General features: G+C 28.2%; 1 protein-coding gene across 1 annotated transcript in view; it reads right to left on the bottom strand.

The window, feature by feature from the left end:
• Nucleotides 1-17,646, bottom strand: part of LOC136978935 (sodium channel protein 1 brain-like) — an 84,825-nt gene that overhangs the window by 30,540 nt on the left and 36,639 nt on the right. Inside the window, exons 10-15 of the mRNA XM_067274772.1 lie at nt 16,350-16,745; nt 12,452-12,521; nt 3,997-4,184; nt 3,736-3,906; nt 3,464-3,657; nt 476-701 (exon numbers count right to left, since the gene is read on the bottom strand). Coding sequence (XP_067130873.1) covers nt 476-701; nt 3,464-3,657; nt 3,736-3,906; nt 3,997-4,184; nt 12,452-12,521; nt 16,350-16,745 — 1,245 coding nt within the window. The remainder of the gene's footprint in view (nt 1-475; nt 702-3,463; nt 3,658-3,735; nt 3,907-3,996; nt 4,185-12,451; nt 12,522-16,349; nt 16,746-17,646) is intronic.

Raw genomic sequence — 17,646 nt, 5'->3', positions numbered from 1 at the left:
TTTGAGCAAACTATGTCTTAAAATAATTTTTTAAAAATTAAAGAAGCCATCGGACGAAAGAATTATAAATATTTTTAATTTTTTGATGCATTACATTTAAGTATAATTGATTCAAAAGAGAATAGATAATAGTCCAGGATATTAATTTTTTTTTAATTTTTCATATAAATCAAACATACTTCTAAACTTTTTAAAATTAAAATTCACAAAATAGATTTATTATATTGATAAATTTAATTTTATTATAAAAACATCAATGCAAAAGTTTTGCAATCAATTTTGCAAAAGTTTCATAAATCTATTTTTGCTGGATTTTAAGAAATTTGTTTAAGTTTGTGTAAATAAATAAATATAAAGTTTGTAAAATAAAGATAAAGATTATAAATTTGTGTAAATAAATTTATTATCTTTATCTATATTATATAAATATCTTTAAATAATATATAAACTTATAATATAATTAACATATACTAACTTCTTTTTCTTTTAGTTCTTTGGAGTTAAAAGAGTTGAGTAACATAGCAAGAAAAAGATTTAAAACTAGAAAGCTACCAACAGTGAGAACAGTTATGAAGAAAACAATGCACAGTTGATATTTATCTTTTGCAGCTTGCATACATTTCCATAAAGGTTGAACCCATTCACCACATAAAATACGAAATATTAATAATAAGGAATGCCAAAAATCAGTAAAATTCCATCTAAAAAAATGAACATACTTATTACTATTAATAAATAGTTAATACTATTAATAATTACATAATATATACATATTAAAATACATAAAAACATAATCAACAAGAACTGCAATATAAGAAAATAAGAACTGCAAAATTATATAGATAATTTATGTATCTACTATACATAGTAATTTATGCTAAATTTTTTTTAACTCAATAATACAGTTCAATAAAATATAAAAGTGGCATTCGTGTCTCATTTTAAATTTATTAGAATTCATTTATTCATTATCTTAAGCAACATAATGAATCAATGAATTTTTTTTTTTTCTAATTTTTTTCTCATTGATTATTAAACATTAAAATTAAGATTAAAACAAATAGAAAATGTTTGATAACAAGATAACTATAATAGTAAAAATGTAATCTGCTAAGTTTTTAAAAACTTACATAGATATCATAATACAGATATCCACTGTATAACACAAGGCAGTTAGGTTTCAAAAAAATTGCCATTTTATGCAAATCTGTGCTATACAAAAGAAAGGACTAGTACAAAACATAAAATTAGGTTCCAAAAGTTAGCAAAAAGTATTATTTTGCTAACTTTTGGAACCCAATCCTGCTATTTTTTTTGTATTTGTGAGAAATATGTTTATTCAATAATCAACTAACAATCACAAGCAAATAATATTAATTTTTTATTCACTGATAAACAAAGGATGTTTTCTTTTGGCAAAATATCATCTTTTGAGCTTTCCTGTTGACCTTCATTTGAAGTATCAGCAAAATCTTAATTTTTTTCATAAAATCTGATATTTTCACTTGCTTGTTTGCCTAAGAGAGCTTGAAAAATTTAATCTTTTTCTATAGTAACTTTTTATTTAATCTATAAAAACAAAACATAGAAACAGTCTTTTGCATTCATTTAGAGCACTATTACCAATGACAACAAGATCTGGTTTATAGGAAAGCTAGAATGGACAGCTAGAACAAGGAAGAAGAATAACTGTACAATAAGTTCTCTTTAATAATTGGGTTATTATTATGCTAAACTTAATAATTAAAAACTAAGTAATTTGGACTAAAAATAGATGTTAGGTGCTATCTCTTATCTAAATTAATAATTAAAATAATTTAATAATTTTATTAAATAATTAGAGCAATCTGGAACAATTTGTAAACATAAAAATTTCTTTCACTTTTCTGAGTTTTTAACACCCAAAAAATTGAATTTCACTCCTGTATTAACTCTAATATGGTGTACATCTTTTTATAAATTAAATTTTTGATCATTTTAATTATGAAAAACACAAGAAGGAAAGTGAGACAAAAGCAAAAATATACAAAAACTTAGTCGTTGATAACAAAGATAAAACCATTGCTAAATATATTGACTACAAAAGAAAAGCAATTTGTATGACTAAACATAAAAACATAAAAAAATAATCATGACTTTAGCTAGAAAAAATTTTGAAAAAAGGAATGAGAAGATGTAACACTTATATAAGTTATAGGAAAAGAATAGTCCTTAAGGTTTGTAACAATATTTCAAATAGTGATGAAAACTGATAGAAGAAATATTTGAATATTGAAAAAAGTAAGAGACTTTGACCCTTGGGATTTGTGCACTTTCACATAATAATAATAATAATAATAATAAACAAAAGTTTTAGCATACAATAATAAAAGTTTATTTATCATGTTTTATTATTATTATTTTTTCTGTAATCTTATATCTACAGTTGCTTAGAAGCATAGTTTGACATCTAAACATCTCTAAAATTTAGAATATCATGTTCTAAAGAAGGCAAGAAGCCAATACATTTAATGTTTTTAAGATTAAAAAAATGTGTTTGTATTTCATTTGTTGTTTAAAATATGATGCAAATTGAAATTTACTATTGTGATTTCATGTAAAATATTACATTTGACTTATTAAAAATGTGAATTTTTTCTTTTATTATTATTTCAATAGAATTTGATGAAAAAAAAATAAAATTCTTGAAAATAATTAATACTTCAAAGAGTCAAACTTAGCTTATTATAAATTAAATAAAAATACAGTTTCTATTTCTAAAACACACTAAAGACAAATTCATATGCGAAACATTTTTGATGACGATTTGATAATCTTCAGTTAACATATAAAACAATTAAAAAAAATCAATATTTCTAGATTTAGAATAAAGGTAAATAGAATTCTTTTTAAGTTTAAATCTTAATTCTATAAAATTTTTATAATAGTAATAGTTTATGCAAGTTAAAAAATAAAAGTAAAGATTAAGAATTCATTTATAAAAAAAAATTTTTATAAAACATTATGAAGAAGCATGTGATCAAAGAAACTAAAAATATGAACTTAAGGCCCAAGGATAAACTTACAAAAATTTTAAAAACATGCTTTGAAATCAAATTCTTAAAAAAGAAAGATTATTAAATATAGTTAAATTTTGATTGAATGTTTTTTGCAACAAATTTCTTGAATCTTCTGAATTATCAATTGTTTTTTAAAAATAAAGATGATACAAGAAAGTGATAAGTTTCATAATGACTGATTAACTTCTGTGCAGTTTTACTCCTGCATATTTCCAATGACAATATTTCACTTCTTATGGAAATTTTACAAAATTTTGTGTCATTAAGTACTATTTCATATTGTACTGTATAAACTACATTGATATGTTTAAAATAAAAAAATATTACACTGTTACACTGTATCTTAATGTAAGAAAACTAGATTAACACTGAATCATTTATATTCAAATTTTAACAAAACAAACCTTGGAACTGAATCAGGATAAAATTTTTCTGGAGTATAAATGTCTGCAAACAACTGCATACCTAGTATTGCAAATATGTAAATAATTACAGTTAAAATGAGAGTCATATTTGCAACTGCTCCTAAAGTACTTGCTATAATTGCTAATAGTATATGCATGGTAGGCCAAAACTGAGCAAGTTTCATAACTCGTAACTGAAAGTAAATACATTCTTAATTTTAAAACAAAACTTAATAAAATATATTTATTTTTTAAAATTTACTAATACTTACTAAGCGAAATGTTCTCAAAACTGATAATCCACTGACACTTTCAAAACTCAGATCTAATAGACTGAGAATTACAATAACAAAATCAAATACATTCCATTGATTATTAAAATATTGTCTACCCAAAGCCACAATTTTAAGTATTGCTTCTATAGTAAATATACCAGTAAATATCTAAATAAAATAAAATAATTTATTTAGAATTTTATAATGTACTAGTAATTACATAATAATTATGTTTGTTATATTTTAAATTATAGTTACCAAATTTCCTAAACAAAGAACTTTTTCCACCTTTAAACTCATCCCAAAATGTTCAGTTGCTAAAAATGTTGTGTTAAGAATTATAGACAATGTAATTATCAAGTCAAATAAGGGATCATTGACAAGTCTTGCAAGAAAATTCTGAATTATTTTCCAAGTTTTTCCACATTTATTTCTGAAATATTTAGCTAATAAAAAGTAAATAAATTTCAGTTTTTTATAATAGTTTTAATCATAAAATTCATTATTGAGTTTGAAAATATAAAAAGAACAATTTGTAACAATCAGCAGCACCTACAGACTATAGAAAGGTGGGACACAAACTATGAAAAAAGGGCATCATACATTATGCAAGATGCTTCAAACTAAGATTTAACATTGGATCAGTGCTCTCATAAAGTGGCACTGGGTGTACTTGGGGCTAACTTGGCCTTGAAAAGAAGGATTTAGTTTTGGTCAACATATGACAAATAGCTACATAAAAATAGTTACATGGGACATTTAAACAAATATTGTTCATTATTTCCTTTTATATTTGCAGAATAGACTATCTAGAAGTCTTGAATTTTCTGTTGTTTGTTGATAATGAAATTTGGGCCCCCTTTGGGATTAGGAAAAGAGCAACCCAGAAGTATGTGCCCCAATATAGGGGCACCTTCGCTAACAATGATATTTCCTAAAATATACTTTTTGAAGTAATTATATTCTTTCTAAGAAATAAAAATATATATAATATATTTTCATTTAATGTATTTGTATAGTAAAAACACCATATTTATTTATTCCTTATTCATAATTTAACATATTTGCAGTTTGGTACTTGCAATTATTTTCCATATTCATGAAATTCATTAATTAACAAAAAAGATTATGCTGTTTCATTATTTTGTTATAGAAAATTCAATAAGTTTTTAATGTTTTTATCATAAGCTTGTTCTACTGCAATTCATGTTACTTGTCATTATACTGTGTTAGTGGATACTATCTCATAGTTTCTTATGTTATTTGAATCTGTGATTTACACAAATAATAAACATTAGTTTTATATCAGTTTGCATTGTTACTACTAACAGTATGTTCTATTAACAGATTTTAGTTTTTTTTTTTTTTTTATTGTTACAAATCAATATTGTCATCCAAACAAAAAAAACCTAGTGACAAAATATCAAAAAGGCCAAACAGACAGCCAAAGAAAGTGATGCCCCTCAAAGACTAAATTAAATATTTTGTGCAGAAGATAAGCAGCTACGATTGCTCAATTTTTTGTTGTAAATGAATGTACTGCAGTAATATATTATGTTTCTTTACGACCCCAGGTGTAATTTTGTTATAAGGTCCTTTATGTTTTGTTATTAAAGTGTTTTTATTTATATTAAAAAGACAATAAAATCCTTAACTAGTAATTAGTTTTTTAAAGCTTCTTAATCATTCACTAAATTTTTAAATAATTTTTGAGGTCCCTTGAGATGATGAGGCCCTAGGTCAAAGCATGTATATGGTAAGCAGTGAAACTCAATTGTTAAATTTGTTACTTGATGATATCAGTGCCCTCTAGTAATGGTTGTGTAGATTTGCTCATTGCCTAGTTATACCACATATTATATTGACAATTATTAATTATATTGAAAATAAACTTTTACACAAGAAGTTTGTTTTTTACCAGCAAGATGTTTTATCTCTATTTATTGTATGTTTGCAAGCTTTATGACAATGACTTCAACTCCTGAAACAAATTAAATCCATATCCCAAGGAAGAAGAAAGATAAATGATTTTTATCATACAGCAATTACATTTGATTGTTGTATATATATTTAGTTAAATTACAATTTAGCATAATGTTGTTGAAATTTAGATTATGAAGACATAAGAAAATATTCATGAATATTTTCATACATATAATTAGACCAAACTCATTTCTACAGGTAATTTAATTGTTTAAGTAAATTATTTACTTATACTGTTAGACATGTAATATGTTCTAAATAAATTTAATTATAAATACCAAAAGCTAAAGTAATACAAATATTAAAAGTTTATAATACTTCTTCAATTATTCAAGAATTAAGTAGAAAATGCAATAATTACCACAGATTATAAAAAAAAATAACAAGAAGAATTGTGTATAAAATAATTGGAAATATATTAATTGATTGTTCCTAAATAATGTCATGCCAATAATGGTCAGTATAAGTATAACCTGGTAATAAATGAGCATCTATACAACTATTATAGGGAGTGCTAATATCATCAAGCAATCAAATGAACAACAGAGTTTCACTGCTTACCATATACATTCTTTGCCCTAGGTGCACTTATTGTACCTTACAGCATATCAGTATACCACTGATACACTGTAAGATACATTAAGAAAAAAAAAGTCAAAAATTAGAAATGTAATAGAATCTTTTTTCTCTCAAAGACAAAAAATTGTAAAGAATGTCCAAGTTCTAACCATTGAAAACTGGAAAAAGCTTTTATGAGTGATTTTTACTCTATGATGAAAATCAGTAGCCTATTAACCATAAAAAACACTTGTTTAAACATTTTACAGGAAGTATTAGTCAAGATCAATTATATTTACAGTCATTAAATGCTTCTGAAGGATGACTTCACAATTTTATAAAAAGGAATGTTCTGTAAATTAAAAAAAAATAAAAAAGTACAGACTGTAGATGAGGAATTTTAAATTTAAAGCAGTTCTGCTGAAGTAATTTTTTGTAATTAATTGTATACATTTAAAATAAAATGAAACTACTCATTAATTGGCATGTGCTTGGATTTTTCATCAACAAATGCAATTGCAGTTAATAACAGCAAATATTTTGGAACAAAAGATTTATTTTTTTGTTCTAGAATAGTAATATTTAAATTATATTCACCAGAAATACAGTTTTGTTTCATTCATTTTGAATGAAAACTGTGATTTGATTGCCATTTTTTATCCTGAAGACAGTCAATAAAAATACTAAAAATATTCAAAAATTAAAAATACAGGAAATCCTTGTTATTTCAAACTACAAGGGACAAAATAATTGTGACTTCAAACTATCAAGTTTAGAATTATCTGAGATTTACATATATCTGTGAACTATGCCAAATGACACATAACTGATGTACTTTATTAAGTAAATGGATATGGATATATACAAAGAATGCTATTTTCATTAATTAATAATAATAATTAATAATAATAATAATAATAATAACTCTCCCATGGTCATCACCTGGTTGTGGTGGGAGAGCCCAGTAGTTTTACTGATCCATAGGGCAATGCAGGCTGAAGAACAAGCTCCTGGTAGGGACACACATGCCAGTAAGGTCTATGGGGAGAAATGAAGCTAAGAGTGACCACGCCCACATTCTGTGGAGATATTTATCATGGTAATAACCAGATCAAAGTGCGATACCAGCTCGGACATTGCCCGCGTTCTGGGTTAGGCAGAGGCTCACGTTCGAAAAATAGGCCAGTCTCCCTTGGTTACCAGTGGCGAAAGCAGCACCGACCCAAGCATGGCTACTGCAATGCCCTCAACAAATGTGAGGAACCAACCCAGCCTTGGTGTTTCTGTGGCAATGCATTCACAGACCACAAAGGCTGGAAAACCACACCAACGGATGAAATGGACAGTAGAAATGAACGAGTTTATCATCTGTACTTACTACACCATCACAGCATACAGACAACAATTACACCATAGATTCACACAACAGTATCCTCATCTCACTGTCACCGAACAAAGGAGTTGTTGATCAAAAAAGAACAATTATACACAACAACCTTATCCCACATACAACACTTGAACTTATCAAACAACAGGTTGCTGATCAAATACATCAACAGACAGAAACATCTAACATTAATGAAGATCATGTAACCTGTCAGGATAATCCAGCAACAAGCATTGATAATAATACACATACAACAATTACCACTAATGATACTACAGACACTTCCTCATCCATCACTGATAACATAGACATGGATTTAGTTATACGCTCTCACTTATATTTCAGGAAACACTCACTAAATATACAGGCACAGATCCCACACGATGATCACGAATACCAAAAATCAACACGTCAAAGGAGAGTAGGAAAAACACTAAATTATGTAAACACTCACTTACTACCACACTACATTCATTCAATTTCTACACTCACAGACATTCATACATTAGTTTATGCTGGGGCAGTCACAGTAGTGACACACCATGGACTGATAGTACAATCACAGACAAATACACAGAAAACACAATTCTATCACAAGTCTGCCTGGCAGAGAAGAATAGAAATACAAATAAATGACATTAGACAGCAATTAGGCAGGCTGACACAATACACTAAAAACAACATAACACCTCAAATTAAGGAAACAGCTCAAAAACATTTTCAAGAAAATAAAAACGCACACAGAACATGAACATCACAACACACGCATTACAGAATACATTGATACACTAAAACAAAAACTTGCTGCCAAAGCACAATATCAGAGACGAAAAAACAACACAGTTTACACTGTCACATCTCATGTACATGGATGACATAAAACTTTATGCATCCACACAAAAACAACTTCATCAACTCCTACAAATCACACATTCATACACCAAGGACATACAAATGGAATTTGGCCTAGATAAATGCAAAACACTTCACATAGAAAAAGAGAATCCTGAAGAAAGAAGATTTTGCACTTGGAAATGGAGACATTATTGAATCCATGGAAGAGGGTGAGTTCTACAAGTATTTAGGATTCCAACAGGCCAAACTAACAGAACATACACAAATAAAGCAAAGATTAATTAAAGAATACCAAAGTAGGTTAAATGCTATTCTCAGAACACAGTTAAATGCAAAACATACAGTTAAAGCAATAAACACATATGTCATCCCAGTACTTACATATTCTTTTGGAGTTATACGTTGGACTCACACAGATCTTGAGCAACTCCAAAAGGAAAACAAGAACAACACTTACTAAGCATAAACATCATCATTTTAAATCCGCCACAGAAAGACTAACCCTTCCACGTAAAGATGGCGGATGTGGTCTGATTGACATAGTTAACCTTCACTACAAACAAATACAGTCACTGCGAGTTTTTTCTACAAAAAACAAGAAACATCACAATTACATAAAGCAGTAACTCTAGAAGACTCAAATAACACACCATTAAACTTACACTCACATCATATGGACACAACACAACATATAAAAAGCATAGACACCATTAAGCAATCGTGGGCTTGAAAGGCACTCCATGGCAGGCATCCTTATGATCTGACCCAGGATTTTGTTGACAAAACTGTGTCAAACAGCTGGTTAGCCCGGGGATGCCTCTTTGGAGAGACGGAAGGATTCATGATTGCCATACAGGATCAGGTCATAAATACTAAAAACTACAGAAAACACATACTCAAAGATACAGCACTCACAAATGACACATGCAGAAAATGTCACATCATACCAAAAACTATACAACACATCACCTCTGGTTGCAAGCTCTTGGCACAGACAGATTATTTACACAGACATAATCAAGTAGCAAATATAATACACCAAGAGCTTGCAAAGAAACACAAATTAGTAGACATCCACGAACCATACTACAAATACATTCCACAGACAGTATTGGAAAACAACACGCACAAAATGTACTACGACAGAGCCATAATCACAGATAAAACAATTTACCACAACAGACCAGACATCACACTCATTGACAAACACAATAAAATCACATACATTATAGACATATCCATTCCAAACACTCACAATATACAAAACGCATACACTGAAAAAATTAGCAAGTACACAGAACTTTCCCAGGAAATAAGGCATCTGTGGAGGATGGATAGGGTGCTTATTGTACCTGTTGTTCTCTCCTCTACAGGTGTCATACCACACACACTACACAAAAGCCTGGGCACATTACAATTGAATAGAAACACATACATCACACTACAGAAGGCCACTATATTGAATACATGTCATATTGTGAGAAAATTCCTGAATACAGACACACACACTGATACACTTCTTTAATTTCTGTTTTGGTTATTATGCCTTGACTTTGGTCCAGCATAGTACACAGCCACCGGTGTTAACCGCGTATATCTCACTTAACCCAACATAATAATAATAATAATAATAATATATAAAATGTGAAAATAAACAGCAATTTTCTGATGAGAACTTCACAGGTTACTAGATAGGTTTTATAAAAAAAGTAAAGAAGATTCCTCAAAATATAGCCCAAATTATTTTTAAAGTGGCCAAAAAGTAGTAAGTCACTCAAATCTAGTAGTGTAGATCAGTGGTTCTTAACCTTTTTATACTCGCAACCCACCAAATATTTCATAATTTTTTTGTGACCCCCATTTTTTTAATAATTTATATTTGTTAAATTATATATAATAAATTGACTTTTTTATTATTGCTTTATTTTTTTATATAATAAATGTAAATCATAACTTTATTATTTCATTATCTATTTAAATAACATTCAAACTTCACAATTAAACATAAAAACGCATTAATTTTTAACAAAAAATAAAATAAGAAACATGTCGATAAATCAATCCAAAGTCAATGCTAAAACTAAACTAAAATTCCCACAACTTGTCGTAAAGATTTTGCATATCTTTTGCACAAATATTTAAATTTTCAAAGCCTATTACTAAGCCTCCTATTTTTCCTAATTATTTTTAAAATTCCAAGCAATAATAGTTTCTTAGAATTGCTTTGGAATAAAAGAAGTAAATATTGTGGTGTAAGTAGTGTATTTGCATTTATTTCTTCTGTACTAACAAAGTTGTATGTAGGAAGAAATAAAAAATAAATAAATAAACTAAATAGGAAAACTTTATCTTTCTTATTTCACTTTTCAATACGATATTCGGTTATACATCAATTTTCTTTTTATTATATTCTGAAGGAAATTTTGCATAATTTGGCAGCCCCTGGCAAACTTCTTATGGACCCCCAGGGGGCCGTGGCCCCCGTGAAGAATTACTGGTGTATATTATCACATATATATTATCACATAATATTATCACATATATCTCAATCCGCTACTTGTAGCCCAATCTTAAAATCCCAAAAACCAGCTGTATTTTATGAGATAAGAAGGGAAGGAAAAAAAGGGTGGTTCATAGGTAAGATGACAACTGGAAATGTGTTACTGTAAAAGCAAAGCCATATTGACCAGATTAGAGTTGTTCTTGGTCTATTGTTCTCTTACAACATGGTGTCACTTTGATCTAAATGAATGAGTTAATGTAGGCAGATCACAGTTCAAACAGAATTTTCACTTCAAATTTTGACGTCGCTGTATTTTCGAACTAATCAAATTCCTTAACATGTAAATCTTTATATCTTGGCCAAGACAAAAGTACAGTTATGAACTAATAAGATTTTGAACTATTGAGTTCAAATTAACAAGGATTTCCTGTATCACTGCATTTTATAGTTTCTTTCATGGTATAATTATTTAATATATGCAGTATCCAAAAGAACAATCTGTTAGTGCCCATTACTTTGCCCAATTCTAGGAACACAACCTTCGAGCTCTGTGAAAGAAGTGGTATTATCTTCTGAGCTTGCCACATATCATTTTGCATGCTAATGCTAACTGTCATATGGTTGCAAATGTCAATGGCCTTTTCACTTGATGAAAACAGAATGTGCTGTATCAATTGCCCTATTCATCCAACTTCAGTCCCTGTGACTTTAACTTGTTCCCAAAAATTAAGGAATTTCTCTGAGATATGCAGTTCAAGATGATCAAAAAACATTCTATGCACAATTGACCACTCCATTTAAACTATCAACACATCATAGTCTGCTGATGGCATCATTCAACTTCCACATATGGCAACAGGTAATTGACAATGCTGCTAACTATATTATTGACTTGTGAATGGCTTAAAGCTTCTGTGTTTATTCTGTCTTGTGTATTTCAACTGGCTCACTATTAAAGTTTAAACCCTCATAGAAAATTTATAATTTTACTACTTGAAATATTTATTGACAGATTATTTTAAAGAAATAAATTTCAATTTACAAATTGTATAAATTGGCATTGTCGTTTCTTTAATCTTAAGAATTAAGTAAACTTTAAAACTAAACTATTTCATTGCTGTCTTGTCAATTAGAATTTGTTTTAGTTCATTTGTAAAGTTTATTCATTCTTAAAATTAAATTTAGATATTAATATGCAATATTAATATAAAAATTATAAAAAATTAAATAATTTGTTTTTTAATCTTAAAAGTTTTAACAAACTTAAAACAAATAGATAAAAGCTTAATTTTATTCTATATTTTTAATTTATATAATTTTATTATTAGCAAGATAAAATAAAGTTTAAATTAATAACTTAAATGATTTTTATATACTGATCCTGTTTTATTTAGAATTTTAAAGTCAATATTTTTGGATGTACTTACAATGTTTAATTTCATAGTTACTGTCTTCTGAATCTCTGTCTGTTTCCAAAAATAGTTTTCTATAATTCCTCTGAAATAATATTGAAATTTTCATATATACATTTTAAAAATTATTCTATGTAATCTTTACAAAAGTTTTACACATTAAAAAAATACATAAATATTTGCTGTATGTTTAATATAGTAATGTATAAATATAATTAAACATAATCAAATCTTATTATAGCATCCTCCTAACACAACTCTCATGAAGTGCTAATGAATACTTGTAAAGAAATCTTCCCCATAAATATTAAATAAAGAACCCTTCAGTACATGTAATTACTAAATGCATGATTTTACATTAGAAATGACATTGTTATCACCAAATCAAGTGACTTTCAAATTCAAACTCAGGCTTAGGCTTCATTACAAGAAGACAAGCAGAAAGTTAGTTTCCATTACATATGTAGTGTCTAAGAATCACCGAGGGATTCAGACTTAGTGTTGGGTAAGAATACTAAGAGCTGCACAAAGGAAAGTATCATACAGTAACCAATTCTAACAACAGTTTATGGCACATTTAGATCCAGGTACAGCGTACAAGTTCAACCCTCCTTCCAGGGGTTTTTATTTCCTTTCTAACAATATTTAGAAGGCTTACACCTACAATCTAATCTACTTATTACTAGGAATACAATGATACTTATCTATCGAAGATATTTGCAATACTTACAGAGATGAGCACATGTTGATATCCATTAATACACTGATTGTTGGTAGCGTAACTCAATGTCCGTTGTTACTACTGAATCACAGTACATATTGGTGTATTATGTTAATAACAAATACTGAACAAAAAAAACTGAAGTTGGGTACAGGTTAATTTCCTAACCTTCTCCAATTCTACAACAGTCCTTGGACTTTTTGATCAATTCTTCTCCAATGCAAGTGGATTCTCTCCTCTTACCACAGTTCATTATCTCGTCCTGTCCCAATCATACACAGTGACCCTCACCACTCACGGCTTCGTGGTTCTGATCTCCAAAGTCTTCTCCTGGCGTGGTCCGAAGGGTCCCTACAAGTTGTGCCTGCATTTTATACCTGCCGCCATCTGGGACTTCCACCTTAGTCACCTGGTGTCATGACCACCATCCTGGATCAAGCAGGCAGAGCTGCCGAAGGTGGCATGTAACAAATGAAACAATTTTACACATAGTCTAATAGTGCAACAAAGATAGGAAACCCAATACAGAACGACTATGAATTACCTAATATATAAAGGAGGATGGGAACAAATTAGTGCCAGAGCACTACACATATGTCAAAATACTGAGGTATAGCTTACTCCTCTGTATATGTGCCATGTACAGCAAACTGTAACATATTATTATGATAATATACTTCATCATGAGATATTATCATCATATTATATTATTAGATATTTCATCACTCTTATATTTTTCAGAAATTATGGTGTGCAATTCTGAACACATGAGTAGATTTTAGTCCTATCAGCAAATAAGCAACAATGATGAGAGCTGAAAGTTTTCCTGAAGTGTTCTTGCCAAAAAGAATTATTCAGCCATGATATACAAGTACTTATTTCCAGATATAATAAATGCATAATTTACATACATAATTGCTACTTTACATACTTGCTATGATATAAATCATAGCAATTATGTAAAGAAAGAGTAATGTGTTCAGGGGTTGTTCTGGAAAATTAAAAAGAAAAAAATTGCCAACCATTCATGGCACCATGTCAGGCTGCAATTTTTAATCATATTTTTAATTTATTTCATTTAAAATATATGCTTTCCACCTCAAATTAGTACTGTAGTGTCATACTGTACTGTACATCATACTTTTCTGTTAGCAATGGAGTCATGCCAGTCATCTATTAACTGCTTTCAGGGGAAATTTTGAACTAATGTGACTTCCAGTTTGTATCAGAAGTTCACATATAGTTAATCGGGTCCTCCTGTTCCTAAGGTTTCCATATCTGGTCTCATCTTTCATCTATCTAACTCTGTTCTCAAGATTAAGGAAAGACAGACAGACAGACAGACGGATGGATAGACAACAGCGGGAATTTATGTGTAGTTTTTTCAAATTGCAGCCCAATAATTTAAAATGTATAATGCAAAGATTTATTAATTATAATTATTGTTATTAATTGTGAGAATCCAGACTAAACTTCTAACAAATTTTAATTTCTTAATTTGATTAATATGTCAGACAAAATCAGCCAAAGGAAAAGTTGTTTGACTGGTTTTGCTACACAAAAGCCCTGTGACAGCTATGACATGGACTGTTTATATTATTTGATTTAATAGATGTGGGTTCATTGTTTAATGATATGCATACAGATTATACTACTTGATTATTGGCACCTGTCAAAACTCATTAATGCATTCAGTCTATCATCCATGGTATTTAAGCACACTAAATATTATAATAGTAAATACTAATATGAATATTAAAAGACTATTACTTCAAATAAGACTTAATAAATATTCATTGTTTATTAACAACACTTATATAGACTTTACTAAGGATCACTGCTGCTAGTGTAACTCTGGAGATTGATCTTTGATCTATTAAAAGGACTGTGAAAGGTTTGTAAAATATCATCAAAAATATGGAATCATGGAGATAATACACACAAATCAAAATCACAGAGCTAAATTAAGTAACCTAACCTAAATCAAATGAATAAACAATTTCTTTAATCAGATTACCAATAAATTAAAAAAACTATAAAATTAATTATTAAAAAATATTGTTAATTAATTATCTTATCAAATAAAACATATTACTTTATTGTAGACAAACATTTACATGTATTAATATATTCAATGTAATGATACTAATTATACTGAAATAAAATGTGTAATGAAATAACAGCTGACCAACAAATGTAAACTTTTAAACTGTGTTAATAATAACCCCCTGTAAAATTATTATAATAATTATTGCCACCTGTCTCATCATTCTTTTCACCTTGGATTTTATTCCTATTTACATGGAAATGGAAATAAGAAGAAAATACAAGGTAAACAGATTATAGTACTTTTAAAAGTACCCACAAAAGAATTTTATATACAAATCAATAACTAATCATTTTTTATTAACATTTATAACTTGCATCCCCATTTATATATATATATATATATATATTTTTTAATCTTAATCATCATTTTTTTGTTTTTTTTAATCTCTTTTATCAATGTTTTAATTCGGCTAAATGTTTGTCTTGTGTAATTTATTTTTAATGGTAAAATAATGATAGATATCAGTAAACAAGATTTTAATTATGCCTACTTAAAATATATATAAATTTTAACGTGTGTATAATTGTTAAAAGGAAGGTGGAAATCAACTGTCCGCAGACATTTCCTTAACTGTACAATAAATAAAAATAAATTTTATATTTAATTAATTTTGTGTTTATCGATTTAATATTTTCACGTATTCTTTTACTTTATTTTATTTATATGCAATCATTTTCAAATTTTTTGAATATTTTCAAACTTATACATTTGTTTACGACATGTTAATGTTGAGATGGTTAAACTTGAATTTGTATTCTGGAATATTATCATTCAAATCGCTGTTGTAGCATTCCATTACATATTCTACATGAATAAGATTGTTAAAAACATCTGAAAACGTTTTAGTTATTAAAATTTTTGCTGCTTTTTCAAGGTGATTTGAGTGCTTGTTAACTTTGCATGGCAGCTGTGGATTAATTATATTTTTGAAATTTACTTTAAAATTTTCATATATTCATTCAAATAAAATTCAGTTGGAAAAATAATTGAATTTTATTTGAACTAAATATAGCTTTCACAAATGAATTAACTTTTATTCAAAGCATTGTAATGAGATATTTCAAATAATTATATTACAATACCTTTACAGGATTAACTGGTGTAATTTCTTCAGGATTACAGGTACCAGGAAGATTTGTTGAAATGTTTGAAATAACTTCATCATTTTCTATTTCTTCAATAAACTGAAAGTGTTGTTTCTTTCCATGCTGTCTTAGAAGAGTAGTAAATTTCTCTTTATTTTGCTGGTTGTATGATGTATTCAATGATTTTTCTGTACTTATTATAATATCTGGAACTACACAAAATCTTTCTTCATCTATTGTGGTATTATTATCAGGTAAATCATTTGGCAAATTTTGAACATTTTTATTTTTCTGATTATCACTTGCATTTATACAATTCTTGAATTTGAATTTTGATAACAATTTTGTAATTATCGGAAAACTTGTTTTAAAAGTTTTAAGTTTATCTCTTTGCTAAAAACAGACAAACAAATTTTTAAATTTTATATATATAAATTGATAATTAATAAAATAATTGATTTTTTAACAACATAAGTACTAATTAATAATAATAAATTTAATTTTTTTTAAATCTTTCAACTTAAAATTGATAATTATGGAGGTTTGTAGAAAACTTTATAAAGAAATTAGATAATCAAACTTAAAAAGCAAAGTAAAAATGAAAATAAAAAGTGTAATTTTATTGATAATTTTAAAGCAAATGTTCAAAATAATTCCATTTACACTGAACGACTAGGTTGTGTACATCACTTAATTGAACTCAATGATGGATACATAATAAAAAGGCATTACAATTAACTACGCCTGTGTGAAATTAACAAACAGACAAACCCTATTCAGATAGGGTTCAACTTCAACAAAAAGAAAATTGACAGGTGCAACAACATAGTAAACAATAGAGACTCATCCCCAGCTAGCGCTAGTCCACACCCAAGTACAATTAGCTATGACGAAGGAACTGTAATGACTTTACTCAACAAAAAGAGGAGAATGACAAAAACAACTTCCGACCAGCCCCTAGAGAAGGGGAGGGAGAATCTAGCCAAACAATGACAGACTCAAATGAATCAGAACTTCAATGATCAATGCAAATATGAAGACCAATACAATGCCTAAATCTTTACATGAACAAATTTTAAACATTTTATTAAGCATGGGAGAATTGTTATGTATGTAAGCCTCCAGGAGATAACCCACACTGAATTGCCCCTTGACCTAGTTAGGCAACCCGCACCTCTGACCTTTGTCATCCTTCCTTTGTCTCCAGGCAGTCGTATGTTAGCTGTTGTAACACTTAGACTTGGAGGCACAAAGTTATTTTGTATTATCACAAAGTTACATTTGTTTTATAATA

The sequence above is a fragment of the Centruroides vittatus genome, unplaced genomic scaffold, assembly GCF_030686945.1.
Source record: "Centruroides vittatus isolate TY-2023 unplaced genomic scaffold, ASM3068694v2 contig_564, whole genome shotgun sequence".
Classification (NCBI taxonomy): Eukaryota; Metazoa; Arthropoda; class Arachnida; order Scorpiones; family Buthidae; genus Centruroides; species Centruroides vittatus.
This window is presented reverse-complemented; position numbering and strand designations above follow the sequence as displayed.